Genomic DNA, 27,257 nt, shown 5'->3' with positions numbered 1-27,257 from the left:
CATGCTCTCTTCTTTAATATTTATTTTTAAACATCTGGCTGTGCCCTGTCTTAGCGCTGGCAGTGGGTTCGTAATTGTGCCCTGTGAACTCTCTTAGCTGTGGCGTGTGGGATCTAGCTCCCTGATCAGGGATCGAACCCGGGCCCCCAGCACTGGGAGCACAGGGTCTTAAGCCTCTGGACCACCAGGGAAGTCCCTGGGTTTCTTTTTAATGGGCCTAAACCCCAGGAGCCCCTCAGCTTCCTGCCCCAGCTTTCACCACCTTCACTGGCTGTTTCATTGTTTCAGGCTTTGGGCATCCCGTGTCCGGCAGGTGCTGGTACCGAGTGCAGGGCACAGCCAAGCAGTCAGCGGTGCTCTTTCCCCGGCGAGCGTTTGGAGCTCGGGAGGCTGAGCACGTGGGTGGTACAGCGCCCCTGGGACTTCAGGCACCGCATATGCCGGCAGCCTCAGTCCGGCCCAGAGCCGGATCGGTCCCGTCTCATTCCAGCGTGTGGAGCGCCGGGCCCTGTCTCCGGCACTCCCCGCGTTTCCCCTCTTGCTCATGGCTGAGTTTCCTGAGCTGATACCTCTGCTGTGGCCCTCTTTCTTTATCACAGCAGCGCACCAGATTTGACTTCCTTCCTCCAGCCATTACTGAACTGCAGCCTGTGTGTGTGTTGGCCTTGTTTTGTCTCCTCGGGTTGAGGAAGGGAGAGATACCGGCTTCACCTTCCCTTCCTCCCTCAGAGTGCTGCCCGTTCTTAAGCCGCTCAGTCGTGGCCGACTCTTTGCAGCTGCATGACCCGCGGCACACCCGCCTCCCTCGCCCTTCACCGCCTCTGAGAGTTTGCTCAGACTCACGTCCATTGAGTCATGTCTAACCATCTCCGCCTCTGTCACCCCCTTCTGTCGCCTTCAGTCTCTCCCAGCCTCAGGGTCTGTTCCAGTGAGTCGGCTCTTCTCATCAGGTGGCCACAGTATTGGAGCTTCAGCATCAGTCCTTCCCATGAATATTCAGGGTCGATTTCCTCTAGGATGGACTGGTTTGAGCTCCTTGCTGTTCAAGGGACTCTAGTAGTGCTGGGTGTCAAGTAATTCCAGGATTCTCAATAACCCTCAGCCCCTAACCTGGAGAAGCAGTGAGCCTTCAAACGAGAGGGACGGCTGCCGCCCGTGCTCCCAGCAGGACCTGGAGGAAGGAGCAGAGCCCTTCCCCTCCGGGCCTCTGGCAGCGTTTCTCTCACCTGGCCCTGCTTTCTCATCCATCCGCGGTGTTGGTAGCGCTCAGCCCGTAATAATAACCATAGTGGACACGCAGAGCGCACGGTGCCACATGCTGTAGGCTGTTCTAGGCACCTTCTGGGTCTTCACTATAAGATGGAGCCTGTTTTTATCCTTATTTTGCGGAGGAGAAAACCAAAGCTTGGAGAGACAAAGTAACTTTCTCCCATCACATGGCTGGGCAGCGGGGAGCCAATTCCAGTCCCCACACCCTGGCCTGACGCTTCCTGCTCTTAGGCACTCACGCTTGGTACCTTCAATGATGATCATTTAAAGTCATTGTCATTATTAATAATTTACTAGAAAACTGGGAGATGATCCTGTTTTGGAATACGAAGTGCTCACTACCTGTACTTCTTTGAGGACGGGGTCCTTTTGGTTTTCTCTGTCTGTCCCCAGCACCCCTGGTGATTAGGAGCCTCTGGTGGGTGCTTGGTAAATGTCTGCTGGCCGAGTGAGCGGGCGGGAGGAGCCCTCGAGGGCAGAAGCCCTCTTGTGCCCGCCGGCAGGAGGCCTTTGAGTAGCGTGGTGCCCATGGACCTGTCTCTAGGCTCAGAGGCACAAGCTGCGATCAGAAATCGTGCCACGACTCCTGGGGCATTGGTGTGGGAATTCATCAGGGTCCCCTCGGGGAGTGGGGTTTGTACTGCTCCAACCAGAACTGTCTTGGTTTTGTCTCTCTTGAATATTTTGTTTTTCCCACAGGCCACGAGGTTTTTCTGAGCCTGGGTATACAGGCACTTGCCTGTGTGGTCGGCGTGGTAACCGATTGACTTGCATCTTTCTGTCTCTTACGGTCCTGAAGGAACAGCCACTTCGGAAGATGGCGGAGGCGGTGTTCCGCCCCCCAAAGAGGAAGAGAAGAGTGCACGAGAGCTATGAGTCTCCCCTGCCCATCCCTTGCGGTCAGGACCATGGTCCCGAGGACTTCCGAATCTTCCAGGCTGAGATGATAAACAGCCATGTGATCGTGAGGGGCCTGGAAGACATGGAGCAGCTCTACGGGAAGGTAGGTGCGGGCGGCTGGGCCCGACCGCCCCAAGCCAGCCGTGCTCCCCCCGCCCACCCCCGGAAGCAGACCACCAGTGACCCACACATGCTCCTCGAGGTCTGGTCCAGCGTGGGAGCCGAATCAGGTGCCCCGAGGACCATAACCCCCACCCACGGACCCACGTTGTAGCAGTGAAGTTGGGTCAGTGCATTGACCTGTGTTGCTTCTTGATTGTAAAAGCAACATGTGTTTGTTGTTTTAAAAAAAAAAATTTTTCAAGCAGTTTACAGAAACATCCTGGGTAAGAAGTAAAGTGTGGCCCTCACCCGCTTCCATCCCCGGGGGTGACCGTGGAGCCGCAGACCGTTGTGCTGCAGGGGAACCCAGATGAGGCCTCCACTTGTCCTCTGGCTCCTTACCTGCCTGCCCTCCTGGTGGAGGACCTCTCCTCTGATAAGTTCCAGTTTTGGCTTTTGCCATCACTGATAGGTGTGGGTTGAGACGGGAAGCTTCCTTATCTTCTGCCCCGTAGCCAGTTCAACGCTGGAGGCACTTTTAAGACCGCGTTATAGAGGTAAGAAGCCGTAAAATCCACCCTTCCAAGTACAGACTCAGAGACCTGTGCAGCCACACCGCGGTCCTGTTGTGGATCCTCCCCACGGGCGCAGGAGCTTCCCCGGTGCCCCGAGTCCTTAATCCCTGCCCCACTCCCAGCCCAGGCGCTCCTGATCCCCTTCCTGCCTCTGTGAGTGTGACTCACTCGAGTCGTTTTATATAAAATCCATGTCGCAGCCAGCCTCCCAGAGAGGGATACGTGGATGGCATTGATCCTGGTGGGTCAGAGGTCCAGGCCAAGGGCAGTCTCCCCGACAGTCGCAACATATAACATTTAGCAGAGGCTTCGTGAAGCGCTGCACCGGTGATTTATTCTGACCGTTCAATCTGGGCGGAGGGTATAAGGTGTTCATTTTATTACTCTTTGAGTTGTCTGTGGGTTTAAATATTTTCTGGTTTTAAGAAATGGCAGAGAGGGAGCCCGAGTTTTTGGAGGCAGCAGGAAGGAAAGGAGTAGCACCAGTCTGGGTGCATGGGAACCCGAGAAGGTTTTTGTGTCTGGTGGACACGGCTCCTGGCCCACGTGTGCGGAGGACACCCTGCCTCCGTCTGCCCTTCACCTTCAGCTGCCCGGGGTGGACTGAAAGCATTACTCCTGAGACAGATGAGGTGCGCAGGAAACTACCCGGCTCCCTTCACACAATCGGAGGGAAAAAATGCTGTGATCCATCTTCCTAGTAATCGTTATGTAATCAAAGGGAAGATATCAAGCTGTGAACAGTGCAATGACTCTCTTCTTAACTCAAATAGGTCTCCTTCAGCTAAAAAATGAATAACTCAACACGAGCTAACTCACTTTCTTCTCTTCCCTGAAGGGTTATTTTGGTAAAGGTATCCTGTCCAGAAGCCGACCAAACTTCACAATCTCAGATCCTAAGCTGGTTGCTAAATGGAAAGGTAAGACTTGTACGACGTTGCGTTCTTTTCGCAAGTTGTCTTTTTCTTCATTTTTAGCTCTCACACCAGATTATACAATAAAATCCCAAAGGAGAAGTAACATGCCACTGGCAATCTTGCTGCTAAAAATAATCAACTAAATTCTAATCATGGTGAAAGGGTTCTTAACAATTGGTGAAAATATTTTTCATCTAATTGCTGAAATTAACAGAAATGTTACTCAGACTCTTCTGTCATTAAGCATTGCCTAGCATGGGCATGTGGAAGGGTCTAGTCATTAAGTGTCTGCTCACCCGTATGTGAGGCGAATTTTATATTTTATTTTTAGGTTGGAATTTGCAACAGTAACCATGACATTGATGTGTTTGTAAAATGTACTAATGTGTGTAGTTCTCAATAGCTGTTCTTCTTTATTTTATAAATCTTTCATCTTGGTGTATTTTTCTAAGGAGAGTGTCATGGTAAGTATGTAACCAATACCAGCAGGTTAAAACATAATTAGAAAGGATTTTTTAAAAGCATTATATTGCAAGAAAAAAACAGAAATTAAAACTGCACTGAGGTACCATTTCAACAGTCAGAATGACAGAGATCCTGAAGTTTCGCAGCGTGCCCCGTTGGTGAGCTCTGAGAAGCACCCTCACGGGCTCCTGCGGGGCTGCAGGTGGCATGGCCGTGACGGAGAGGAATTGGATGTCTCAAAAATCACATGTACACTTACTCCCCCTCCTCCGCTCCCCCCCCCCCACCCGAACCCCTGGTAACCTTCACATGCTTTCTGTGCCCTGGATTTCGCCCATTCTTTTTTAATATTTCTTGCAAGGGGAAAAAACTCTTGTGTCCTCCACGTGGGATAATTTTTTCAAGGTTTATCCGTGTCATAGCATGTATCAGAACTTCATTCTGAGTGCTGTTCCATGGTATGTTTATACTTTGTGTTTTTTATCTGTTTATTCATAGACGGATATTTGGGTTGTTTCTACTGTCATGAGTAGTGCTGGTCTGAGCATTCACATACGGGTTTCCATATGGACATATGTTTTCGTTTTTCTTATGTATATACTTAGGAGTGGACTCGCTGGATCAAACGATTATTCTATTTTAATTGTTTGAGGAATCACAAACTGTTTTCCATCACACCTGCGTCATTTTACATTCCCATCAGCAGTGCATAAGGTTTTCCAGTTTTTCCACATCCTCACCACCACTCATTATTTTGTTTTTTTTTTTAATAATAGCCATTTTAATGGGCGTGACATGGTAATAAAAGTTTATCATTTTAATGAAGTCTAATTTATCCTTTTTCTTTTCTTGCGTGTGCTTTTGCGGTCATGTTTAGGGAACCATTACCAAATCCAAGCTCATGCAGATTTTCCCCAGGGTTTCTTCTAAGAGGTTGATAGTTTCAGCTCTCAAGTTTGGGTCTTTCATCTGTTTTGATTTAATTTTTCTTTGATGTAAGATATGGGTCCAGCTTCATTGTTTTTGCCTGAAGATACCCAGTTGTCCAGTAGATGCATTTGCTTTTAACTCAGCAATTGCACTCCTGGGAATTTATCTTAAAGATAAGCTGGCAAAACTATGAAAAGAAAGAGCCCAGGGCTGTTCATTGCAACACTGTTCCTAATGTTAAAAGACTAGAAATAACCCAAATAGCCATGCGGGTACCAGCTGAATAAAGCATAGCCCGTTCTTACAAGGTTGTGCTGTGGCACTGAGGTAGGAGTAGGGGCTCCCTAAGCTGTTATTTCTAAGCAGAGGAAGCGAGGTAAAGGACAGTGTGCCTTGGGTCATCCAAGGGGAGGAGATGTCAGATACGTTTTGAAATGTAAAGAAGGATAAACTATAATTTTTTAAAATGCCTGTGAGGGAGGGATAGAATAGGATGGAGAGAAAAGTAAGATTAGATTTGACTTTGGAAACTTGTAAACGTATTACATGACTACAAACAAAAGTTAAATTTTAAAAAGTTAATTTTATTTAAAAAAAAAAAAGCACAAAAAAATTGAGAAAATGAAGAACCTGTGTATCACGTTGATGGTGTAGCCACAGGGTAAGCTGTTTTGAGTGACTTTAAAACACAATAGGGTCTCCCCTGGTTGCTCAGTGGTGAAGAGTCCACCTGCAAATCCAGGAGACACGGGTTCGATCCCTGGTCCAGGGGGTTTTCTGGGTAGGTCTGCTGTTCTTGGCTGGATGGGCTCATGTCTGGTTAGTCATGGACCTGCTGGCCACAGTGATGGATCCAGTGATGCATCCAGCTAGACTGGATGGCTGTCCGCTGGTCCAGGATGGTCTCAACTGCGATCAGGGGTGGCGGGCACCGTGTGGTCATCCTCCACGGGCCAGCTCGGGCATGCTCTCCAGTCATTGTGAACGCTCGGGAAGACCCCCTAGAGGAGGGCCTGGCAACCCGCTCCAGTATTCTTGCCTGGAGAATTCCATGGACAGAGGAGCCCAGGCAGGCTACAGTCCAGGGGGCCACAGAGAGTCGGATAGAACTTAGCGGCTGAGCACGCATGCACCAAAGCCAGAATGATGTGAGGTATGTGTTTCGAATCATCCGGGGCCAGGGCAGGAGACATAGGGAGCATGACTTGTTCACTCACTCGGTTGTGTCCAGCTCTGCGACCCCATGGTCTGTAGCCCACCAGCCTCCTCTATCTGTGGAATGCTCCAGGCAAGAATACTGAAGTGGGCTTCCATTTTCTCCTCCAGGGGATCTTTCCCACCCAGAGATTAAATCCACTTCTCCTGCATTGGCAGGCGGATTCTTTACCACTGAGCCACCTGGGAAGCCCGAACTGGCCATGAGTTAAAAGCTGAGTGATGGGAACATAGAAATGTATTATACTCTTCTCTCTACTTGTATACACTTTAAATTTTTTCGTAGAGTTTTAATTTTTAAAGAGGGAGAAAAAAAAAAAGTCAAGCAAATAAGCATCATGCATCTGTGTCCTCACCACCCAGCCTCAGCAGTTACTAATACTTGGCAAAATAAAAAGTTTCAAATAGTGTGATGGTCTTAACTGTTGAGAAGCTTTTCCCGATCTATGTAGTATAACTTAAGTTTTCAATAGTGAACAAAATGTGAAGGAAATGCATTTAGGCCAAGGAAGCAGAGATTAAGGGCGTCGGCTGCCCTCAGGAAGTAGATCTCCTCAAGTGTCCAGTTTTGGATGTTCTTCAGCCTTTTGGCTTCAGCCACACCTTCCAGCTTTTGTTCCTTTCTGCCCCGTTGTACCTGTTGCCACCACACCCACGGTGGGCTGCGGGCTGTGTGAAGCTGCTGTGCGTTTGCCGTCTCCCAGCCTCTGCAGGGATCCCTCTGCATTTTCCCCTGGCCTGCCTGGCGAACTCGTACTCATTCTGCAGAGCCCAACTCAATTATTCCTTCTCCTTTGTGTTTTTTCCTAACCCTTCCAGTTCAAGTAAGCCAGTCCCTTGATACATGCTTTCCTTGCCATATATCAGCTGGGGTTAGAATCAGTGTTCCGCTGGTCCGTCTCCCCAGCTAGAGTGTGAGTATCTCAAGGAGAGGGGATTTGCTTTATTGCGTCTGTATTTCCTGTGCTTGGTAGGTGGAAGGGTGTCAGTAACACCTGCTAAATTGTTGCTTGTTGTAAAACTCCCAGAAGAGGAAGGTCATGACACCAGGAAAACTCTCATTCCTAAGGAGACAGGAGTCTGTGAACTCGCTTCCCTAGGATTTTAAAGCCGAACATCAACGACTCCAGGCATTTAGAGCACTGGGCAGGGAGTCAGGAAACAGAGATGACTTCCCCACGGGCAGGGTCAGGGAGGTCGAGGACGAAAACCTATGCCGTGAGGTGACCTCGTCAACGCTTCAGATGCCCAGCACAATGAAGTGTGCACCTCTAGGGCTTCAGCGCTCTCATTGAGAAATCGAGGGCCTGGGGCTTCCCTGGTGGTCCAGTGGTTAAGACTCTGCCTTGCAAGGCAGGGGACACGGGTTCGGTCCCTGGCCTGGGAAGTGAAAATAAATAAGTCGAGGGCCTGAGCATCCAGAGGTGATAGTCTCCCCCTCCATGCCGCGGCCGCTTAGCTGGAGTGTTGGGAAGGGTTCCGAGGTCACGTCTGAGCCCTGACGGGTCAGCGGCGCCTGCAGAGGCTATGGGCAGCAGAGAGCGGTGGTTTATACAGCACGTGTTCACTGCGGCTGCTTGGACAGGATTAATCAACCTCCCGGGTGTGAGATTTTTGCAGATCTCGGGATTCTCAGTCTTTTCTAGGCTGTCAGTCCGTAAACTAACAGAAACTTCCTTGTTGTTGCAGATATGAAGCTAGACCTACCAGTAATCACATCAAAGAAGTAAGTCTCCGCAGACGTTGGCCGCGGGCAGAATGACGTGGGTCAGGTGCTGGGCAGGCGTGGGAGGTGTGAGCGGAGGAGAGCCCTGGGTCCTCTCCTCGGGGCCGTGTGGTCTGGCCACTGTAGACTCTCCTGGGGGAGGAGGGGTAGAGGAGGCAGTTGACTCTTCCGTGATGGGTTTAGTGAGCCCTCGCTGTCAGCATCGTTACCGTTGTCATAGCTGCGCCAGTCCTGGTCCAGGCCGCCTACCCTCATCATCCCAGTTCATCTTCTCGGGAAACCTTTGAGGTGGGTGTAGTTGTTTGCGTCCCCTGCGTGGGGAGCCTCCCGAGAGCTGCCCAAGAGGACTTGAACTTGAACCAGGCGGAGCAGCTCCGGAGCCTGGGGGTGGGAGGTGACTGTGAACTTGAACGTGCCGGCGTTTCTGGGGCGTCTCCATGGGACAAGCACTGCGCTCGTGGCAGCTTTATGGGTTAGCTGCTTTCGTTCGCTCACTGCCCCCCGGAGGTCAGTCCTGTTGTTGTCTGTCTTGGAAGGTGAGGACACAGGACAGGAAGAGGTTAGTTAACTTGCTGAGGGTCAGCACTTAGACCTAAGCAGACTGACTGAAATCCGTTTTGCTGAGAATTTCCAATAATAAGTCAGCCTTAATCAGTAAGAGGTGGGGCAGGGTGTTCTCTGTGGATGGAAGACGTGTGTCCGAGGGCAGGGGTGCCTGCGAAGCTGAGGTGTGTTCAGGTGGCCCCGCTCAGGGGTTGGGGGGCCCCGGGATGGGTCTGAGGGATCACCAGTCTCAGTCTGGCTTCTGATCGGAGCTGCCGCTCTGCCCTTAGGCTTCCCAGCTCTTCTTCTCTTCCTGCTGCTTCTCCAGCAGTGTTTGGAGCTGATCACAGCAGGACTTTCTAAAGGCGTCGCCCACCAGCGGGAGGACACCCTCTCTCCTGTGTCCTCTGCCATGGGTCAATCACCGGTCTGCCTCGGAGGCTTTCCTGCATGCGCTTCAGCAGCCGGTGTCCGCCAGCCAGCGCGAGGTCGTTAGAGGCAGGCACTCGGGTGTGATGCGGGCAGTGGCAGGACAGCAGAGAAAGGGGTTGGACGCCGAGTGGTTTCGCTCAGAGTCACAGGGAGGAGCCCAGTCCCGCTCCCAGGGAGCGGCCCGCCGAGGCCTGTGTCTCCATCTGTTAAAGCATCGTTTGTGTTGTGAAACGTACTGTGTCTGGAGTCGAGATGATTTTACTTTTCAGGTCTGCCCCCGAGACCCCACAGTCCCAAGCTAACAAATACTCGTCCAACACTGCCTGTGCGCCAAGCCCTTCACGTGTCTGGTCCCCTTTAGTCCGCGCTCACAGCGGCCCGGGGCGGGCCCCGGTATCCCTGAGCGTGGGAGGGGCGGGCACGCAGCTGGTGCGAGAACCTCGCGCTCATGGTGAGGGCCTGGCCCCGCGTCTGCCTCGGCCACTCTGCTCCGATGGCAGAGCAGGGGTCTGTGCGCGCGCTGTCTCTTTTGCTCTCTCGCTCTTTGTCTTTCTCAGTTCCACCATCTGCCCAAAGGGGGAACTGTTGAACCTTTAATTCAGTGGTTCTTTCGCATGTTTTACTCAGGGAATCTGTTGAAAAGTCGTGGATCCCTTCCCCAGGAAAATACACATGACACAAATACACATTTTTGTTCAGACACAGGAGATTCATAGACCCACGAAGGCTTTAGGCGGCGTCACAGGTGGTGTGAAGAGCACAGATGCATTTAGATCGCTCGTGTGAAAAGGCTTCTGACTGCCCACGAGAGTGGCTGTGCCTTTCATGCAGGAGAAGAGACACTCTGCTGTTCTCTGGGAGCGACGTTTTACCCCGATTAAACAGCAGCAAGTGATGTGACCCTTACGAGGTCACAGTACTGTTGCCTCTATTTTAGGGGGAATGTGAGGCACGGAGCAGTTATGTCATTGGCTTTGCCACCCAAGGCAGGGCTGAACACGAGACGCCAGGACTCTGGTCCTGCGCATGTGATCACCCCTGCAGCCGTCTCATGGATGTAGAGCGGCCTCGCTGGGTCGTAGTCTTCACATCTGTGGTACAGTTCCCAGTATACACAGGACGGCCCGCTCATCCCCGTGCAGGATAAACAGGGCGTGGACAGCTTGGAGATGCTTCTGATGAGTCAGGGTGAGGCGGCCACAGCTCTCTTTACAAAAACAGCAGAAGCCAGCTCGCTCCCTTGCTTCACCATGTGTCACTAGCAGTTTACAAACCACGGCGCGTCCCGTCATCTGCACCCAGGCAGGATGCCCGAGGTGAAGAGAAAAGTGACAGCTGTCTCCCCACGAGCCATGTGGCTTCTCCAAATGCTTTCCAGACCGATCGCTATAGGTGGAGGTGAACAGAGCTTGAGTCTCGCACTCGTTCACCCATGCTCATGTGATTCCACACGTGTGCATCTTGGACCACGTGACGCACCCCAGCAGCCTTGCTTCACTAGACGGAACCTGTGGCCATTTGTAACTTGGGACGTGTTCAGGGTTTGCCTTCAAGTTTAAGAAATGTAGAGTGTGTTATCTCATTAAAATACATTTTGAAAATTGTGGAGGAGGGGTCATTTTTTCTTTTAAGACGCTGGGGTGTATATAACTGTAACTTCTTTTCCATGTGCAGTACAGACATTAGTAGGTTCTGTGAAAAACGTTCATTAAAATTCTCATTTAGCTTTCCAACACTAAACAAAGACCTTTTTCTGTGACTGGGATACATGTCTGAAAACTTCATGGTATCCAAAATGGAAAATAATACAAAACGAACCCTGGCAGAGGATGACCATTTTTCTCTTTATATTTACCTAGGTCATTTTGTCCACCAGTTTTTTGTTTTTTTTTTTGTATTTATTTCTATTTATTTATTTGGCTGTGCTGGGTCTCGGGTGTGGCACACTGGGTCTCCGATCTTCGTTGGTGCATTCAGGATCTTTGCAGCACATGGGATCTGGTTCCCTGAGCAGGGATTGAACCTAGGTCCCCTCTACTGGGAACCTGGAGTCCTGGCCACTGGACCACCAGGGAAGTCCTTGGTCCACCAGGTTTAAATCACATAAATTTTCACACTTTGTTAAGATGGGGTCATTTTTTGGTTCAAACTAAGCAAATTAAGTGAAACTCTGTAATAAAAACAAATAACAGAACAATAGTTATCACAGAGCAGTTAGAAAATGCAGAGAAGTGTAAAGAAATCATTTACGTATAGTCCATCATTAAGAAGAGCTATAGACTTTTTGGCGTACTGCCTTCCCATCGTTTTCACACGTTCTGCTGTCTTTTTTTTTTTTTCTTCCTTCCTTTTTTCCTTTTTTTTTTTTTTAAACTGTCTGCTGTCTCTTTAATACCGACATTGAAGTGTGGTTGCTAACAGAGTTCCCCCTTTGCAGGTATCAGCGCAGCGTGGAGTGGGCCGCAGAGCTCCTGCGAAGACAAGGCCGGGACGAGAGCACGGTGCGCAGCATCCTCGAGGGTTACACGAAGCCCCTTGAGCATCCTCGTTTGAAAAGGACGGAAGAGGTCCCATTGGGCGATGAGCCCAACTCCGATCTGGTTTCCAGTTCGGAAGGCAGAGCAGACAGACAGAAACTCTCTGCCGTGAATGGGGTCGAGGGCAAGTCCTGTGATATGGAGGATTCCAGCCAGCGATCAGACGGCCTGCAGGAGGGCCCCGGGCCTGAGCCCGGAGCCCCAGACGGCGGCTCGGGTGAACACGTGGCCGAGGCCCCCGCGCCTCTGCCCCGCGGCCACTGCGGCAGACGGGACGCTCTCCTGCCGCCATCTGGCGGTCAGCCTGGGGACAGCAACCGGCGAGCCAGCCTGGCCCCGGCCGGAGAGAGGGGGCCTGAGCACGTGCTGGTGGAGGAAGCCGTGTGTGCCTCGAGCGAGAGCGAAGAGGCCCCAGCGGGGGACGTAAGTAGAAGAGAAGAGATCACTTCCTGCAGAGCCGGCTGTTCCTGGCCCAGAGATGCTGGCCAGTGGGGACGGCCCTCACTGGGACCTGGCAGTGAGCAGGTGTTCAGCACCCAGGCCTGGGAGAGCCTCTGCAGAGCCCAGCGGCCCTGCGGGCTCAGCAATCAGGAGGGCTGTTTCAACTAAAACCTCAGAGTCTGTGGGTAACCTGGCTTCACGCATATGAAATAAAGCAAGTCAGGTAACATTCTCTCCTCTGCCGGGGAGAAGAACGAGGTGATCAGCAGGTCTTGAGGGTAGCCGTGGGCACCGGCTCAGGTGTGCGGGAGCCGTCACAGGAGGAGCTGGAGCGCGGAGCTGGGGCCGCTTCATTAAGAGACGTACTCGGCAGTTGCCCCCAGAATTATCTGTGGAAGCTGGAAGTGAGAAGCAGTCTCATAATTAGATAGTACATGAAACATCCCCGTGAAGAAATGTTATCTTTCCTTTAGAATGGAGTCTCATTAAGAACCTAGGCATATGCTTGTGAGGTGTGCAGTCGGGTGAAAAAAAAAAAACAACACATGAAATTGACCCACGAAACGGTCCTCCATGGAGGATAAAAAGAAATAAGTCAAGATGTCAGTACTGACCTTGGAACAACATGGGTGGGAGCGTGGGTCCACTTAGAAGAGTGTTTCTTTCAGTAGTAAGTGCTGCGCTCCACGACCCGAGGTTGGCTGAGTCCACAGATAGGCAGGAAGTGAGGGCCAACATTGAGTTACATGCAGATTTTCGGCTGCCGGGAAGGTAGGCACCTCAGCACCCTTGTTGTTCAAGGGTCAGCTATAAAAGGAAAACAAAAACTTCTTTTTCTACATAAATAATAGAAAATTTCATTTTCAACAGAGTCCGGCAAATGTGGATCTGGGAAACTTAGAAGAAGTGTGTTCATTATAAAATGCAGCCCCTTCCGTATAACATGTAGGACTGATGTTTGTCCTATATCTATCTTATTTTCCTCTTCAGGTGTTGCCGCAGAAGAGACTGGTATGTAGAAGAAATCCATTTAGGATCTTCGAGTATCTGCAGCTCAGCCTAGAAGAGGTAAAGTTTCCAGCTTGCCGTTTCTCAGCTGTGGGCCTCGGGCCTGGGCAACATGGTGTAGACAAGTCCACCTCAGTGCAGTTCCGCCTGCACTTCAGTACCAAGACCCCCACAGGCAGCCCCCACAGCCAGCCTGTCTGCATTTCACTCCTCGGCCTTCACTTCATCCGCTCTAGGAGGTCCATTTGTGGGCCCTGCCCAGTATCATCCCACCGAGGTTTCAGCAGGTCGTCTGACTCCTTTTTACATCAGGGTTTCAGATTGTCCGAATACCGTTTTACTCTTTTTTTTTTTTTTTTTTACCAACTTCTGTAGAAAAATCGTGCCCCAGATGGTAAAGAATCGGCCTGCAGTGTGGGAGAACTGGGTTCAATCCCTGGGTTGGGAAGATCCCCTGGAAGAGGGCATGGCAAGCCATTCCAGTGTTCTAGCCTGGAGAATCCCCGTGGACAGAGGAGCCTGGGGCCGCGAAGAGTCGAATAGGACTGAACAACTAAGCATGGGAAAATTCTAAGTTTATTGAGACACAGCGCGTACGTACTGTTCTCTCGTTTAAAGTGAGCAGTGGTTTTATATGTGTGTGCGCTGTGATTAGGCGGTCATGTCCGACTCTTTGCAACCACATGAACTGTAGCTCGCCCAGCACCTCTGTCCATGGGATTCTTCAGGCACGAGTACTGGAGTGGGTTGCCATGCCCTCCTCCAGGGGATCTTCTCAACCCAGGGATCAAACCCAGGTCTTCCGCATTGCAGACGACCTGTGGATTCTTCACTGTCTGAGCCACCGGGGAAGCCCATGTATATGTATGTACATACACACACACACCTGTATGATTGTTTATGTGGCTCTGCTGGGTCTTCGCTGCTGCACAGGCTTTTCTCTAGCTGAGGTGAGCAGGGACTCCTCTCTAGTTGTGGTGCACAGGCTTCCCTTTGCAGCAGCTGCTTTTGTCGTGGAGAGCGGGCTCTAGAGCATTCAGGCTCCAGAGCGTGGGCTCAGTAGCTGGGGCACATAGGCTTAGTTGCTCTGAGGCATGTGGGATCTTCCTGGACCGGGGATTGAACCCATGTCTCCTGCATTGACAGGCAGATGCTTTACCACTGAGCCACCAGGAAAGCCCCTGTGCATTGGTTTTTAGCATATTCCTGAAGCTTCACCAGCTTTTCGTAAACTGTGATGCGTACTCCAGGTCATGTCGTGACAGCTGATTGTGTGAATAGATTCTAGGTGTTTCCTTCTGCAGAATTACTAACGTGTGCCCTTTATGGGAGCCTCAAAAGTGGGTGCAGGTGGGTTTCTAAACCTGCCTCCTGTTTTCTCTCTGGGGTTCCTCCATCCTGTGTTCACACAGCCTTGAGCGCCTCCTTTTTTGCTTCTGTCTGTACTGCACCCAGATTTGAAGGCAGCGCCCCTCCTCCGTCTCCTGTCTGTGGCTGTGCCCTTCTCCGGGGGCGCCCCTGCCCGTCTGGACAGCCCCCGCGGCGTCTGGCTCAGGTCTAGGCGTCTCTGTGGGTCTCAAGCTGCGCTCATTGAGCTCATCCACGCTGGTCATTCCCCAGATGTGCTCACAGAGACGCAGTGCGTCTCCCGCTGGCCGGTGCCTCCCTCCACAGTGAGGCCAGGGGGCACAGAGGAGCTCGCGGGCAGGAAAGGACGTCGGGATTTATTCACTTCATCTACTCCTTCTACACACGAGACAGCTGAGCCCGCTGTCGAATCCAGTGGTCACCAGCTGCGTGTGACTAGATAAACTCACTAAAATGGAGCAAAATTAAAACCCCTGTCCTCGGTTGTGCCCGCCGTGTTTCAGACGCTCAGCAGGCACGCGTGGCGACTCTGTCGGGTCGTGCTGGGAACACCAGTCTCTAGTTGCCTGACCTCTCTGAGCCTCGGGGGTCTGCACTGTGAGATGAGGGTCGTGTAACACCTCGTCCGTAAGGTGGGCTGAGATCAATAGCGCGTGTGATGGCCTCAGCGAAGCGTGTGTTGAGTCGTAGGTGCTCGGGGACTGTGGTGCCGGCTGTTGCTGTCATTGCCATCGTTATGGTCACTTGTGCAAGCTCATTAGTGGCTGGTTGGAATTCTTTCCTTTGCAATTAATGTCGAGCAAAATTATTCACCGGGTGCTTTCTGTGTCCTGGCCCTGGGCTGAGTATTAACAGTCCAGAGGTAAGCAGAACGTGGCTCAGGTCCTCAGACAGACAGGACTGTGGTCTGGCGTGACGGGCGCAGCGTGGGCAGTGGGCTGCAGCCGTGCCCTGCCCTCGTCTCGGTGCCTGACGTCTGTGAGGTGCTCGGTAATGATTTATCAGGGGACGTGCACGGGGTCTGGGCTCAGCCCAGAAACTGGCAGGACCTGAAGGGACAAGACTCGTGTCAGGAACCGGGGGCTCCACCTCTGCTCCAGCCCACCAACCCGCTGATGCTTCTCACTGACTGTCTTGTTCCCGCTTCCCAAACACCTGCTGAAGAAATGCTGGAGTGACAGGAGACGAGGGGGTTCTCATTCCTGCAAGCTGCTTGGTCCCTGAGAAATTCCAGAGACATGTTGGGGTTCTCAGTCCTGCAACCTTCTTGGTCCCTGAGAAATTCCAGAGACATGTTGGGGTTCTCAGTCCTGCAAGCTGCTTGGTCCCTCAGAAATTCCAGAGACATGTTGGCAGAAGTCTCCAGGCCGCTGCCTGTTAAACCCAGCCCCGCTTCCCAGCTCCGTTTTGGCCGATTCCCTTGGATGCATCATCCCTGTTTATCAGCACCACCCGTGCCGTTTTTGGTGTTTCCATAAATGTCCACGAGGAACATGGGCAGCCCTGCTGTGGAGATTCAAAGCGGCTCTTAGGGTGTGAGAATGGTATCACTGAGCTGGTGTAGACATCTGTCCTGGAGAGCTGTTTTTCATCTTAACGCTTTAGGCCCTGACCAGACCTAGTGATACGGCGTTAAAACCATCATTAGGCTCATCCATCCATCATGTTGGTTGGTTTAGTCGCTAAGTCGTGTCCGACTCTTACAAGCTGGTGGGATGTAACCCATCAGGCTCCTCTCTCCCTGGAATTCTCCAGGCAAGAATACTGGAGTGGGTTGCTATTTTCTTCTCCAGGAGATCTTCCTGACCCAGGGATTGAACCAGGTCTCCTGCAGTGCAGGTGGATTCTTCACTGACTGAGCTACCAGGGAAACCCATTATCCATCATTATTAGTACTCCCAAAGTAAAGACTTACTGTGACATTTCAAGGAACGAAGTCAACATTCCCCACAGACCTCCCTGGACTTGTTGTTCTTTACCCGCCTAGTTGTGTCCAATTCTTTGCGACCCGTGGACTGCAACCTGCCAGGCTTCCCTGTCCTTTACTATCAACTGGAGTTTGCTCAAATCTATATCCATTGAGTCTGTTACGCTATCTTAACCATCTCATCCTCTGTTGCCCCCTTCTCCTCCTGCCTTCAATCTTTTCCAGCATCAGGGTCTTTTCCAATGAGTCGGCTCTTCATTGGTGGCCAAAATGTTGGAGCTTCAGCATCAGTCCTTTCAAACAGTATTCAGGGTTGATTTCCTTTAGGATTGATTGGTTTGATCTCCTTGCAGTCCAAGGGACTCTCAAGGGTCTTCTCTAGCACCACAATTGAAAAGCATCAATTCTTTGGCGCTCAGCCTTTATGGTCCAGCATGACTACTGGAAAGACCATTGCTTTGACTATAAAGACCTTTGTTGGCAAAGTGATGTCTTTGCTCTTTAATACGCTGTCTGGATTTGTCATAGCTTTCCTTCCAAAGAGCAAGCGTCTTCGATTTCATGGCTGCAGTCGCCATTCACGGTGATTTTGGAGCTCAAGAAAATGAAATCTGTCACTCTTTCCACTTTTTCCCCCCTCTGTTTGCATGAAGTGATGGGACCAGATAGCATGATCTTATTAGTTTCTTGAATGTTGTTTTAAGCCAGCTTTTTCACTCTCCCCTTTCATTGTCATCAAGAGGCTCTTTAGTTCCTCTTCACTTTCTGCCATTTGAGTGGTATCATCTGCATATCTGAGGTTATTGATATTTCTCCCAGTTATCTTGATTCCAGCTCGTGATTCACACAGTCCGGCATTTCCCATGATGTACTCTGCATATGTTAAATAAGCAGGGTGACAATAGACAGCCTTGCCATACTTCTTTCCCAATTTGGAATCAGTCCATTGTTCCATGTTTGTTTCTAACCGTTGCTTCTTGACCTGCCTACAGGTTTCTTGGGAGGCAGATAAGGTGGTCTGGTATTACCATCTCTTTAACAATTTTCCACAGCTTGTTGTGATCCACACAGTCAAAGGCTTTCACACAGTCCATGAAGCAGATGTTTTCTTAGAATTCCCTTCCCTTCTCTGTGATTCGGTGGATGTTGGCAATTTGATCCCTGGTTCTTCTGCCTTTTCTAAACCCAGCTTGTACATCTGGAAGTTCTGGGTTCACATACTGCTGAAGCCTGGCTTGAAGGATTTTGAGCAAAACCTTTTTAGCACCTGAAAGGAGCACGATTATCCGGTAGTTTGAACATCCTTTGACAGTGCCCTCCTTTGAGATTGGAATGAAAACTGACTTTTTTCCAGTCCTGTGGCCACTGCTGAGTTTTCCAAATTTGCTGGCATATGGAGTGCAGCACTTTCACAGCATCGTCTTTTAGGATTTGAAATAGCTCAGCTGGAATTCCATCACCTCCATTAGCTTTGTTTGTAGTTATGCTTCCTAAAGCCCACTTGACTTCACACTCCAGGATATCTGGCTCTAGGTGAGTGACCTCACCATTGTGGTTATCCAGGTTATTAAGACCTTTTTTATATAGTCTTCTGTGTATTCTTGCCATCACTTCTTAATCTTTTCAGCCTCTGTTAAATTCTTATCATTTCTCTCTTTTATCTTGCCTATCTTTGCATGAAATGTTCCCTTGGTATCTCCAATTTTCTTGAAGAGGTCTCTAGGCTTTCCGATTCTATTGCTTTCCTCTGCTTCTTTGCATTGTTCAATTAAGAGGGCCTTTTATCTCTCCTTGCTCTTCTTTGGAACTCTACATTCACGTGGGAATATCTCTCCCTTTCTCCTTTGCTTTTTGCTTCTCCTCTTTCCTCAGCTGTTTGTACAGCCTCCTCAGACAGCCACTTCACCTTCTTGCATTTCTTTTTCTTTGGGATGGTTTTGGTCACTGCCTCCTGTACAGTTTTGTGAACCTCTGTCCATAGTTCTTCAGGCACTCTGTCTATAAGATCTAATCCCTTGAATCTATTCATTGCCTCCACTATATAATCATAAGGAATTTGATTTAGGTCATACCTAAATGGCCTAATGGTTTTCCCTACTTTCTTCAATTTAAGCCTGAATTTTGAGATAAGGAGCTGATGATCTGAGCCACAGTCAGCTTCCAGTCTTGTTTTCACTGACTGTATAGAGCTTCTCCATCTTTGGCTGTGAAGAATATAATCAGTTTGATTTTGGTATTGACCATCTAATGATGTCCATGTGTAGAGTCATCTCTTGTGCTGTTGGAAGAGGGTGTTTGCTATGACCAGTGCGTTCTCTTGGCAAAGCTCTTTTAACCTTTGCTCTGCTTCCTATCCAAGGCCAAACTTGCCTATTATTCCAGGTATCTCTTGACTTCCTGCTTTTGCATTCCAATTCCCCACAAAGAAAAGGTTTTTGGTGTTAGTTCTTTTTTTGGTGTTAGTTCTAGAAAGTCTTGTACATCTTCATAGAACCACTCAACTGCAGCTTCTTCAGCATTAGTGGTTGGGGCACAGACTTGGATATATTCTGTAATGATGAATGGTTTGCCTTGGAAATCAACCAAGATCATTCTGTCATTTTTGAGATTGCACCCAAGTACTGCATTTCAGACTCTTTGGTTGAGTAAGAGGTCCTCCATTTCTTCTAGGGGATTCTTGCCCACAGTAGTACATAGTATAATCATCTGAATTAAATTTGCCCTTTCCCGTCCGTTTTAGGTCACTGATTCCTAAGATGTTGGTGTTCACTCTTACCATCTCCTGCTTGACCAGGTCTAATTTACCTTGATTCACAGGCCTAACATTCCAGGTTCCTATGAAGATTGTTCTTTCCAGCATGGGACTTGACTTTGACCACCAAACACAGCCACAGCTAAGCAACATTTCCGCTGTGGCTCAGCCTCTTTGTTCCTTCTGGAGCTATTAGTAATTGCCCTCCGCTCTTCCCCAGGAGCATATTGGATGCCTTCTGACCTGGGGGGTTCATCTTTCAGTGTTGTATCTTTTTGCTCTCTCACACTGTTCGTGTTCATGGGGTTCTTGCCGCAAGAATACTAGAGTGGTTTGCCATTCCCTTCTGCAGTGGACTGCATTTTGTCAGAGCTCTCCACTATGACCCTTCTGTCCTGGGGGACCCTGCTCAGCGTGGCTTGTGACTTGATCAAGGTATGCAAGCCCCTTCAACACTGATGCCTTAGTTCTAAAGAATGCCAACCCCACTGGAACAAGACCCTCCCCATCTATTAAAAGTCGATCAGAATGGGGATTATTTAAACAGGGTGGTCAGGGAATCCCCATCTGAGGCGTGGCCTTTGATACAAAGGCCAAGGCAGGAGCCAGCTCCGTGCATTAGAAGAGAAGTGAAGCGCCTGCTGGGAAGAGTCACAGGGCTGGAGGCAGTGAAGGCGGGTGGGCAGCCAGGCTCCTGGGAGCCGGGGGTCTTCCCATGTTGGGAACGTGGCTTGGGCTGCCCTGGAGAAGAGGCTGTGGGGCCAGGATATGGGGGCCTTTGCAGAAGTACAGGCAGGAGGAGACCACTGGTCTTCAGACGAGATCAGGCGCATTCAGGGTGGTATGGCCATAGACCCACTGGTCTTCAGAGCAGCTCTCAATTTAGATCTGGGAGGAACTAAAGTAGTTATCAAACCACTTTTCTCTTAAAAACAGTCGAGGGACCCCGAGGAGCCTCTTAAGTGGATTATATATCTGTTGATGTTTATCAAATTATATATTTAAATGAAAATTTAATTATGTGTGTGTTAACTTATTTTACATGATAATAAACCCACTGAAATAATATTTTTTGAAAAATAACTATATTCTTTCAAAGCAAAACAAACCGAGTGAGAAGAATAGCATGGTTTCTTCGTTTTTGCAAAGACTGTAAGGTCTGGTTGAAGAGAAGCGCCCTGGATTCTCACATCCGCTGCTGCATTCAGCCTCTTGTGGTATCACATGTGTCAGAGCCTCTGGGGAGAATGAGCCTTAATCTCAGGAAATGATTTTGACCTTGTGGCTCCCCTTCAAGGGTCTTGGGGACCCTAGGATCTCCCGACTGGCCACACCTCGAGGACCACTGCTGTAAAGAGAAATGTCATCAGGTGGCCAGGAGAGGGTGGCAGTGGGGTGGATTGGGGCGATTTCTGAGGGTCGGGAAGGTGTTTCCTTAGCAGAACCTTGTCTCTCCTTAAAAGCCCTGCACCTTCACAGCTGTGGCCTCGCGTTCCAAACACTGGGCAGGGAGGACAGCAACCGTCAGCACCAAGGACAGCAGCCTGAGGGCTTGGGGGGCCCTCCTGGGTACCTGTTGTTAGATCATCTGTCAGCACCAAGGACAGCAGCCTGGGGGCTTGGGGGGCCCTCCCGGGTACCTGTCGTTTAATCGTCTGTCAGCACCAAGGACAGCAGCCTGAGGGGAGGTGGGCGGGGGCTGCCTTTCTGCTGTCACCTGCACCAGAGGGCCCTCGACAGGGAACCTGTCGTTTGAGCAAGAGCCTCGTCTTCCATCCTCAAGTCTAGAAAGAAAGTAGCATGTAGAGCCACTGTTTAGTCACCGTCCACTGCAGACCAGCCTCACCCGAGCCTTTCAGGTGTAAACTCAGATCCTAGCCCCCTTCTACAGACAGAGCAAATACAGGGCCTGCTTCCTCGTGTCAGTGCTAGGCATCCTTCTGTTTTTGTCAGAAGGTTATTTTTATTTCCACATCAGAGTGATCTTACCCAACTGAGCCTGACTTTCCATTTCCTCTTGTATCCCCCTGTGAGGGAGGCATGGTGCCATATGATGAAATTAATGGAAAGATGTGGGTACTTGTTAGGAAATCACTTTCCAGCAAGTGACCAAGAAACTCATTTGATTATGAGTCAACCCAAGTCTGCATTGCTCATTTTCCACAAATTTCTTCGTTTTTCTTCTACAATTTTTTTTTTTCTGGTTATTTTACAGAGGAAAATCCAGTGAGCAAAAGTTTCTACTGTTACTGCTCTTTATGTCATTTTTCAGTTTAACTGTGTGGTTTTTTAAAAGAGAAAACATATGGAAAATTTCATAAAAGTGTTTTTGTTTGTTTTCCACTGATTTCTAAACTATTCTGTGACATTCCTGTTTTACCCCTTGAAATTTGAATGAACCATTTATGTTTAAAAGTACGTGACCAAGTGGATGGTACAAAAGACATTCATTCATATTTAAGGCAAAAGGAAATCAATCTGTGAAATAGTTTGTCGAGAACAAGGAACAGTTTCTGATGGGCATTTTCTCCTTGTCCTTTTTTTAGGCCTTCTTCCTGGTCTATGCTCTGGGATGTCTGAGTATTTACTATGAAAAGGTAAGGCGTTTTATTCACACAATCCACTTAAAATTCCCTGATGTCAAAAGCACATTGAAATACTTTTCATATTGCTTTACTCCAAGTGTATCTACTTTCACTGGATGAAATTGGAATTGAATTTTTTTTTCTCTAAGTTTAGTCTTTGGATCCTGAATTGAGACTGTTCAGGCAAAAAGCCAACTTTGACCCTTTGAGACTAAATTTCATTCCCAGATCCTAGGAGAAGAGCAGTGTCTTTATCTGATGATCAGGAAATCTGTAAGAATAGTACTGAAAATTAACAGCAGAAATGAAAGCCACCTATGTTTAGCACCCGATTCAGTGAAGGTTGTGAGTCCGGTACCTTACATGTGGTACTTCTGGGCCTTACCTCCACGCGTGAAGACTTTTACAGATGAGGTAACTAAGGCTTGGTAAACAAGCCACTTGCGCAGGGTCACGCAGCTGGTCTGGTTGGAGTTAGCATTTGAACTGATGCCAGGGCATCTCCGAAGCCCACAGTTTTGTGCTGTAGCCTGCTGCCCTTGGAAGATTGTTAATCCTGTTTCCGGTAAAGGAGCTGGGGGCGGTGGGAGTCGAGAGTTCACCGTACACGTCTGTACTTTCTGAATTTTGGACCTTGTGAATACAGTGCCTCTTCAAAAAAAAACTCAAGTTAAAATCAAGATGAGAAAGGTAAGCAGGACATCAGATGGGAGAAGTGAGTGAAGTGAAGTTGCTCAGTCATGTCTAACTCTTTGAGACCCCGTGGACAGTAGCCTACCAGGCTCCTCCATCCATGAGATTTCACAGGCAAGAGTACTGGAGTGGGTTGCGATTGCCTTCTCCAGGGGATCTTCCCAACCCAGGGATTGAACCCGGGTCTCCCGCATTGTAGGCAGACCCTTTACCATCTGAGCCACCGGGGAAGCCGGGAGAACATGTATTTTATCCTTTCCTTGGGAGCACATGTCTTATCACTCAGCAGATTCTGACTCCATGAATCTTTTTCACAAGTGCTCCCGTGGTTTGGGAACGGGTGTGTGGCCGGCGGGTGGCTCATTTTCTCAGGTGGCGGCCCTTCTCGGCCCGCCCTGCGTCCTCCCCTGGGCCCTCGCTGACACTCGTCAGGACGTGCCTGCTGCCCTGAGACGCGGCGGGCTGTCCAAATCGGAGTCCAGCCTTCTCTACCAGACTCTTGCTTGTTTTGTGGGGGAATGGATTTGAAGACCACGCATATACAGAGTTTCCACTGGAGGAACAACTATTTTGGGTTTTTTGTTTGTTTAAGAAGAAAGCAAGCCCCAACTCTAGCTCATATTCATGGTGTTAAGATCTTAGGTCGAGACAAATTGAGCAAGTCTTATTTAGTGACTGAACCGTAAACCAACTAAAGAACGGCTTCTTTTACTCAAGGCTGAAATGAAGCAGGAACTTTCCAAACTTCCCTGGTACTTTGTGTGGTGTTTTTGAATTGACATGTGAGAATGTTATCTGAGCCGTGGTGTCTTCAAGTCCAACCTTAGAAACAAGCAGTTGGATTATTAATTTGTGCTATGGGATTAATTACTTAGTTTCAGAGACTAAATGGAGTATCTTTTCTTTTAAGGCTTTTACAGAATTAACTTTTTGCATTTCTGAACAGGGCCCACCACACTGTAGCTACCCATCAGGGTCTGTACGTGCTGGAACATGCGCCCTCGGCTTTGGGGCCCCCCAGCCGACCCCCGTTGCTCTGCCTGGGCTGTTCTCCCTCGCGGCTCTGTCCACTGCCCTCCCTGTCCTCGCGTGGCCGCTCCCTGTCTCCAGAGTGGCTGTCTCGGGGGCCCTCACCCAGATCCTCTGTGGCTGTGCTGTCCAGTAGAAATATGATGGGAGCCTCACACCAGAGCCGCATGCATAATTTTTAATTTTCTAATAGCCACATTGAAAAGGTTTTTATTATTTTTAGTCAGCTGAAATTGATTGACATAGTTTATTTAACCGCACATATTTAAAACTACTGAGGTAGTCTTAACCCAGCATATTTAAAACTGCTTCTCTTTTGCATACTAAGTGTGCATTCTCTCTTGCGTACGAAGTCTTTGAAACTCAGTGTGTGTTCCACGATGGCAGCACGTCACAGGTGGGTGGCTGGAGGCCGCCACACTCAGGCCTGTATCTTCCGGCTGAAACCCTTCGTCGTGGGCCCCGTGTTCACATTTGGTAGAGGTATTGTTGATTCACCGGCCAGGTGCCGGGTGGGTACACACATAGTAATGGCTGGTCTCCCCCCACCGACCACAGGCGCCTTTAACGATCACGAAGCTCTGGAGCGCCTTCACCGCAGCTCAGCCCACGTTCAGGACGACCTACATGGCATACCATCACTTCCGCAGCAAGGGCTGGGTGCCCAAGCCCGGGCTTAAGTACGGAACCGATTTGCGTAAGTGATTCTCGGCCTCGCAGGCGCGCGTGCCAGGCTTAGGTCCGGGTCAGACCCTGGGGTGAACATCAAGCTGGCTGTGTGTGCTGTTGCTATTTTTTCCTGAGATGCTGTCCTCCTCCTGGCTTAGATAAGAACATTTGGATGAGGGTGGAGGGTATGTTTTTTTCTCTTGTCTGCTCTGAGATCTGAAGAGAGAGTCCACAGCGCCCCACCCCCCCCCACTGTGATCTTGTGATGAAGGGCGGTCCCTTGTCTTCGGGGAGAGCTTCATTTGGCAAATTATGTGCAGTTACCATTAATGATCATGGTGTGCCTGTGATGATAGTGACAGCAATCATTGTTGAGCCCTCACTGAGTGCCAGGCGTCGACGTTCATGACCTCATTTAATCGTAACAGCACTTCTGCGAGATTGATGCTCTCGATCCTCATTTTCCTGATAAGGAGACTGCAGTTGTGAAAGAAAGGGTCGCCTGCCCCTAAAAGTTTCCGGGGTGAGTGTCAGAGTGCTATACTCTGAATGCTGGAACCCAGGCTCTTAGGAACTTGGACACGGCACCACCTCCCTGCTCTTTATTTAAAGGAAGGAGTTGGGACCCAGTGAGCACCCCGTTCACCGGAATATTGCTGAGGGTCTCGTGTGAGCCAGATCTTCTTAAGTGCCAGGAGCACAAAGGTGAACATGACAGGTGAAGCTGTCTGGGTGGAGCTCCTTACATGCTGAGAGGGTACAAATATGCAGATGTACAAATATGCACTGTAATTTCAGGGTACTGAGAAAAATAAAGTGGAATAAAGGGACAGAGAGTAAAAGGAAGGTAGATGGTCAGGAGAAGACTCTGAAAAGGTGTGCCCCACACAGCAACAACTTAAATGCGACCCCAGTGAGGGAACAGGTCCCCTGAGAGTGTGGGGAGGAACCCCTGGGGCCCAGAGTAACCCTTTGCAGAGGAGCAAAGACCCCAAGGCAGGAACAAGCCCGGCAGGTCTCAGGGTGTCCAGAGCTCCAGGGTCCCTCCCCAGGGAGAGTCAGGCTGGGGGAGATCACATGTCGCCCTGGCACAGACTTGGGATGTTACTCTGCTTATTGGAAGTCTGAGGGGATCTCAAGCAAAGGAATGACTTATATTTAACCACTCGATTCAATAGGACCTTTGTCTGCTTTACCAATAGATGGTGGGGTTAGGGTAGGACAAGGGGAGCAAAAAGTGGAAGCAGAGAGAGGAGTCAGGGAGGCTGGCCTGAGCAGCCTTGCAGATGGAGTGGATGTACAGTGGGGGAGGAGAGGAACTCAGGGTCACGCCTAGATTCTTGGAGCTGTGTTTTGGACATAGTCAGTCAACTGGGGGCAAGGGGTCGGGGGAGATACTGTAAAGATGGATGATTCTGGAGCCCAGGAGAGCCTTGAAGTACACTCTTGCTGGGGAGTGGTTGCATCACTAGGCCTGGGCAAGTGGGCGAAGGTCCTTGGGATCCCCTACCGCAGGGGTCCCCAACCTCCAGGATCTAACACCTGATGATCTGAGGTGGAGCCGATGTAATGATAATAGAAAGATGTAACGCACGTGAGTCATTCCCAGACCCACCGGTCCTTGGAAAAATTGTCTTCCATGAAACCATCCCGCGGTGCCAAAACGTTTGGGGGCCGCTGCAGTCCAGCACCACTGCTGCTCCCCTGATAAGCCCCTGAAACCTTCCCGCATCTGCCCAGCGAGGGTGCTTCCTGGGAGCTCTTGAGAATTGCATGTGAGGTTCAAACAAAAATGTCAAGGTGTTTGAGAGGACTCCTATGACGTCCTGGCCCCCCGAGGTCTTATGGGCTCTGTCACACACTCTCCCATGTATTTTTGAGCCTTTCCTTGTTAATGCACAAAGAAAGCCAGTTCAGTCTTTTAAATCCTTAAGTGCTCTAAAATCAGGTGTGCTTAACCTAGAATCATAAGATGATCCTCCAGGGGCACCAGCTCCCCCCCCCTCCGCCCAGAATTTTATTCAAAATTGCATGTTTGTAAATGGGTGCATTTTTCTGCATCAAGAATGGGTTGTTGTCATTCGGTCTCTAAGTCTTGTCCGATTCTGCTGTCCCACGGACTGCAGCATGCCAGGTTCCCCTGTCCTTCACTGTCCTGGAATCTGCTCAGATTCATGTCCCTTGAGTCAGTGATGCTGTCTAACCATCCCAACCTCTGCCACCCCCTTCTGCTTTCGTTAAATTCTCAGAGTGGGTCAGCAATATGTATAAAGCTTAAGGAGGGCCCACTCCTCTAAGGTAAAGGCTCCTGTTGTTTCTTCAGGGCCTGGGTTTCAGGTACAGGTGTCCTAACTCTGGGTCACCATGTGAATGATCAGGATGACCTCGAGCTTAGCTTGCTGAGTCTCCAGGTAACAGAGTCACCCACAGGTCACAGCACTTAAATGAGGTGAGCCTGAGGCCTGGCCGGCACTGGCCCCCGCCTGCCCACCTCCTCCCCGGGGAAGAGCAGCCGCTCAGGCCACACGCTCCGCAGGCCTCGGCCAGTGCGCTCTGTGAATGGGTGGAACTTGAGCGGGATTTTCCAGCTGACAAGGCCACAGTGACACTCTCAGAGGTGGCGGGGGTGACGGAGAGAGCCCTTTGGGGCTTGCCTGTGTGACCTCAGGAAGGTTACTGTGCCTCTCTGAGCTTCCGGTCACTCATCATGTAACATGGATAACAACATGTTTATAAAGCAACATCTTCTTTATAAAAAGTAAAAACAGAAAGTTGCAGGGGGGCGGGACCTCTGTCCAGTGCGGTGTAAGCATGCCTTACCGCATGTGTTTTCAGTACTCAAGTTGTCTTTGTGGAGGGTGAGTAGAGAGAACTTTCCTCATTTAAAAATAAACTGCCTTATAAAGATGGATGAAAGCGTGGACAGACGGACAGACTTTTTAAAAAGGAAGGAAATCCATCCGCTGCTGTTTCCCAGCCCCCCAAGGCCTTTGCCCTGCTGATGTGGGGCATTTTATGCATTTGGAGGTGCTCGTGTGGTTACCGTGAGCCCAGGTCCCTGGCCCAGCAGTGCCGTGAAGGGCGTCTTGAGGCCAGCATTCAAGAGCTGTGTGGCCTGCGGTGAGGGGCGCAGCCCCCCGACCTTGGCCCCCGCCCCAGGCGCAGCCGCAGGGC

The 27,257-nt window shown here is 50.0% G+C and overlaps 1 protein-coding gene and 1 non-coding gene across 4 annotated transcripts in view; one reads left to right on the top strand and one right to left on the bottom strand.

Moving 5' to 3' along the window:
- The window catches only part of TSEN2 (tRNA splicing endonuclease subunit 2), a 42,321-nt gene that overhangs the window by 3,613 nt on the left and 11,451 nt on the right, over window positions 1-27,257 (top strand). For 2 of the 3 annotated variants that reach the window (XM_061128906.1, XM_061128907.1), the window contains exons 2-8: window positions 2,069-2,272; window positions 3,685-3,766; window positions 8,063-8,099; window positions 11,512-12,034; window positions 13,043-13,120; window positions 21,654-21,704; window positions 23,973-24,111. In XM_061128906.1, the coding sequence (XP_060984889.1) occupies window positions 2,087-2,272; window positions 3,685-3,766; window positions 8,063-8,099; window positions 11,512-12,034; window positions 13,043-13,120; window positions 21,654-21,704; window positions 23,973-24,111 (1,096 nt within the window). In that variant the 5' untranslated portion in view covers window positions 2,069-2,086. Of the gene's footprint in view, window positions 1-1,968; window positions 2,273-3,684; window positions 3,767-8,062; window positions 8,100-11,511; window positions 12,035-13,042; window positions 13,121-21,653; window positions 21,705-23,972; window positions 24,112-27,257 lie in introns of all 3 variants that reach the window. The other variant, XM_061128905.1, reaches the window with a different exon arrangement.
- On the bottom strand, window positions 14,164-14,236 carry TRNAD-GUC (transfer RNA aspartic acid (anticodon GUC)). The gene has a single exon. It is a non-coding gene; the product is annotated as a tRNA-Asp (tRNA).

This window comes from Dama dama, chromosome 24 (assembly GCF_033118175.1).
Source record: "Dama dama isolate Ldn47 chromosome 24, ASM3311817v1, whole genome shotgun sequence".
Lineage (NCBI taxonomy): Eukaryota > Metazoa > Chordata > Mammalia > Artiodactyla > Cervidae > Dama > Dama dama.
Note: the sequence above shows the minus strand (reverse complement) of the source record. Positions and strands in the feature narration are given on the sequence as shown.